This window comes from Arvicola amphibius, chromosome 10 (genome assembly GCF_903992535.2).
Source record: "Arvicola amphibius chromosome 10, mArvAmp1.2, whole genome shotgun sequence".
NCBI classification, from domain to species: Eukaryota; Metazoa; Chordata; class Mammalia; order Rodentia; family Cricetidae; genus Arvicola; species Arvicola amphibius.
In genome coordinates this window covers 110,005,731-110,009,755 of record NC_052056.1, presented here as the reverse complement: position 1 = coordinate 110,009,755, position 4,025 = coordinate 110,005,731, and the positions used below count along the sequence as shown (strand labels likewise).

Below are 4,025 nucleotides of genomic sequence, written 5' to 3'. Positions count from 1 at the left end.
GGAAAAACTTGAAAAAACACACAAACGGTTTTTGTTCACACGTAATTATTTGCCTACGCGACTTAACAGACCCTACAATCACTAAAACTCACTGCGCCGCAGAACGTAAATGACTTCTGGCCAAGAGGTAAAGGGAGCGATTGCTACGTCACATGACGCACCGGCTTGCGTTGATACGCTCCGGAAGTAGCGTCCCTCTGGACGCCAGCGAGGGTCCCATTCCGGGCTGTCTAACATAATACCTGTGTGAGTTTGGGTTAGCCAGCTGCCTTTAGTCTGCGCAGGGGAGAGCGTTCTCACAGCGTCTCCAGGTTATCATGGTGACGCGGTTCTCTCGAAGAGCCTCGCAGGCCCGGCGTTTCTCTTCAGGCGGTGCCGCGGGCAGCCCGCGGTCCTTGTAAGAGCGCGCGGCCCCGCCCCCTTCCTTTCGGCCTCGGTAGCCATCTTTCAGGTTGGTGGGCGCGCGTGGCTCTCGTGGCCTTCGCTCCTCACAAGCTGCACGAGGGGCTCAGCTTGTGGAGGCTGCGTGTTAGGGTCGTGGGGAGACTGTCTGGAGGCCATTGGCTTGGGTGGTGGGTGGCTGGGGCTTTTATCCGGAGAAGCCGGGCCTGGCTCAGTCGTGGTTGCCGGGCGTCCGCCTAACCCTAGACATGAGCATGTGGTGTCGGGTTAAGGCTTAAAAGTCGCAGTGGGTCTTAACGAGACTTGGGTGTGTGCAATCCTGGACTTAGCTCTGGCGAGGAGGAGTCCCGCCGAGTCAGCCCGGGCAATGATGTGAAGGAGACTCCCTCCTCGGGATGCGTGAAACAGTTCGCACTTTGCAAATTTGGCCCTAGGAGACGAGCGTAGGAAGGGACGGTAACCTTACGGCTGCCACACCGATGCGTCTAACACCTCATGCTTTGGGGGTTCCCTTGTGGCTCGGAATAATGATCAGAAGTGGCAGGCAGTTATGCTCTAAATGACTGAAGTTACCCAAAACAGTTGGTTTGTTGGAAAACAAGATCTGACTCTAAATACCTGTAGTGGGTAAGATGGTGCTAAACTAGCTGCCGATTGAGTACTCTCCCTCTTCCCAGAGCCGCTTGGGGCTCTTTACAGGTGTTACTTAGCATGAATGTTTGTAAAAATAGAAAATTATTTACAGTTAGGAATGTCAGCCTAACTAGGTCTTTATAGCAGGAATCGTCGAGGCTTGCCTTAGATTTACCAGGGATCTGATTCTCTGTACATCTAATTCATTAGCAAATGGGAGTGTAGAATTAAGAGATTTTTTTTTTTTGGACGGGAAATTAAGTTAATAAGGATTAACTTACTAGAAAAGTGTAGGCTTGAGTTCTGTGGTCTCCAACCACAGAAGTTATCCTGGAGTTGGGGGTTGCAGTGTCCTTGGCCTTTTAGACGGTTCTACCTGTGGATGTGTTGTGGTATTCATTGGTGTGTACTGTATTCTAGTAGGAAGGTGTTTTGGCTTGAATTTAAACATCCAGTCTTGGTTTTAATGGCAGAATTTTATATTTTAAAAAAAGCTTTCTATTTAATCCATGAGGAATCATGGACACCCATTTACCATCCCAGCGCTTGGGAGGCCTAGACGGGGAGATGCTGAGTTTGAGGGAGCCTGGTGTGTGACAAGATTGGGGTGTGTGTGGTGGTCCAGCTTTTTATATTGTTCATTGATGAATTTTAAGGGGTTAGTTGAGAACATTAAATTGTTATTTGACTGCTAACTTTTCTGGTTTCAGTAACTCGCCAAAATGACAAACACAAAGGGAAAGAGGAGGGGCACTCGCTATATGTTCTCTAGGCCCTTTAGGAAACATGGTAAGTGGTATTTGTGTTTTTGTTTACTTGTGGTTAACAGCATGCACCTGCATTCTGTCCTAAGTGAAAGGATGGATCTCATAGTCTGATAACTTCCGTGTTGTGCAGGCTTAACCCTGGAAGGAAGTATTAGCCTGTAGCCTGTCCGTCTTCGACTGGCAGTGCTTATAATGAGAAATTATCCGTTATACTTAATCGGACTGCCAAAGATTTGTGCTTTGTGTTGATAACTAGTACAGCTATGGAAGTGGTCCTTGTAGCTCTAGACATTATCTTGATGCTTTTTTCTTTTGTAGGAGTTGTTCCTTTGGCCACGTACATGCGCATCTACAAGAAGGGCGATATTGTAGATATCAAGGTAAATTAGAGTGGAAGAAAAGTCAATATTAGAAGTGAGGGACTAGGCCAGGCGGTGGTGGCATATACCTTTAATCCCAGCATTAAAAAGGCAGAAGCAGGCAGATCTTGAGTTAAAGGCCAGTCTGGTGTACAAAGCGAATTCCAGGACAGCTGGGGCTACACAGAGAAACCCTGTGGGTAGGGGGAGAAGTTAGGAACTAGCTGGGCAGTGGTCATACATGTCTTTAATCCCAAGACTAAGAAGGCAGAGGCAGATGAATCTCTGGCTCTTCAAAGCAAGTCCCAGGACAGCCAGTGCAGTTAAACAGAAACTTTGTATTGAAAAAAAAAAAAGTTAGAGCTGTTGATTTAATGATTTGAATTTAATAATACAAATGGGAAAAGGGTAAAAGATGAACTTTAAAATTAGTTGAGAATGCAGGGAGCCTTTGGTGGCACATGCCTTTAATCCCAGCACTCAGGAGGCGATTGACAAAATGGGTCTCTTGAGTTTGAGGTCAGCCAGAGCAACATAGAAACGTCTTGAAAAAACAAAACAAAAATAGTGCTGGGATTATGCTTTTATTCTCAGGATGCAGAGGCAGGCAAATTTCTTGAGTTAAAAGACAGCTGGGGCTATACAGTTAGACTATATCTCAAAGAGATAATAAAATTTGCTGTTATAGTTACTTATGAAAATCCCAGTGAAGGCTACACTTTGAATAGTTGGGTATGCTCTGGAACTTAATGATGATTGTCAATTTGATTGCTTGATGCAATGTGAAAACCACATTTCACCGGCTCTGAGAGTTCTTGAGTTGCCATTTAAAGGGAGCCTTGCTTACTTAAAAGGATTTGAAAAAAGGAATTGCTGTAAAAAAAAATACTTTGTCTCTTGACTAGGGAATGGGCACTGTTCAAAAAGGAATGCCCCATAAATGTTACCATGGCAAAACCGGAAGAGTCTACAATGTCACCCAGCATGCTGTGGGCATCATTGTAAACAAGCAAGTTAAGTAAGTAGAATGCTGTTGTTTGTGACTAAGTAGTCGGTTACACACCCCCTTTCACTTTGCCAATTGGACTTAATGTCTTCATTGGCCATTCAAGTGGGGCAAAGGAAATAACCTTTTAAAACTCAGGCAAACTTAAGTGTTTGTCTTGTAACCTGTCAGGGGAAACATTGACATTCACTGAGAAGTCTGGAGTGGTTGGTGCTCGGATGTCGGTAGTATTAAAAGTTCATCACAAGCGTCATTAGCCTGGTTTGGTTAAGTTTCAGACCGTGCTCCTCAGAAGAGTAGCCTTAAAGTGTGCTCTTGGGCCTCTTCCCTTTGGGTGAGAGCAGTTGACACAAGCGTGAGTGTGGTGCTAACTCACTGTCGGAACAGTGTACGTTCTGTTGGGTTTTGAATGAAGCACTTAGAAACTTACTGGTCTTTCAAGGGGCAAGATTCTTGCCAAGAGAATTAATGTGCGGATTGAACACATCAAGCACTCGAAGAGCAGAGACAGCTTCCTGAAGCGGGTGAAGGAGAACGACCAGAAGAAAAAGGAAGCCAAAGAGAAGGGCACCTGGGTTCAGCTGAAGCGCCAGGTAAGAGTCCTACCTCTATTTATTTATTTGTTTATTGCTATTAATGTTGAGGAATCTTTAAAACTTTGCTCCCTTTAAATGTAAGAATTGATTTCAAAGAGCACTTTAAAATTTCCCATAATCCTTTTCTTTTTTCACCAGCCTGCTCCACCCAGAGAAGCACACTTTGTGAGGACTAACGGGAAGGAGCCTGAGCTGCTGGAGCCCATTCCATACGAATTCATGGCCTGATGTACAAAAAGAAATAAAAGACCTGGACTGTAAA

At 45.2% G+C, this 4,025-nt stretch overlaps 1 protein-coding gene and 2 non-coding genes across 3 annotated transcripts; all 3 read left to right on the top strand.

Annotated features, from left to right (window-relative positions):
* Positions 1-417: 417 nt before the first annotated feature.
* Rpl21 (ribosomal protein L21) lies at positions 418-4,025 on the top strand. The gene is made up of 6 exons (XM_038345433.2): positions 418-451; positions 1,746-1,824; positions 2,121-2,182; positions 3,067-3,179; positions 3,610-3,760; positions 3,902-4,025. The coding sequence occupies exons 2-6, from the start codon at positions 1,758-1,760 to the stop codon at positions 3,989-3,991; spliced, it is 483 nt and encodes a 160-aa protein (XP_038201361.1). The 5' UTR covers positions 418-451; positions 1,746-1,757; the 3' UTR covers positions 3,992-4,025.
* On the top strand, positions 2,905-2,975 carry LOC119825819. The gene has a single exon (XR_005287286.1). It is a non-coding gene; the product is annotated as a small nucleolar RNA SNORD102 (small nucleolar RNA).
* LOC119825830 lies at positions 3,221-3,349 on the top strand. Its single transcript, XR_005287296.1, has one exon. It is a non-coding gene; the product is annotated as a small nucleolar RNA SNORA27 (small nucleolar RNA).

Excerpts from the sequence above, each read along its gene's own strand:
- Rpl21 (XM_038345433.2), top strand. The coding sequence starts at position 1,758 with ATGACAAACACAAAGGGAAAGAGGAGGGGCACTCGCTATATGTTCTCT. Across the intron at positions 3,180-3,609 it reads ATTGTAAACAAGCAAGTTAA|GGGCAAGATTCTTGCCAAGA; the intron begins GTAAGTAGAATG and ends TGGTCTTTCAAG. Across the intron at positions 3,761-3,901 it reads GGGTTCAGCTGAAGCGCCAG|CCTGCTCCACCCAGAGAAGC; the intron begins GTAAGAGTCCTA and ends TTTTTTCACCAG.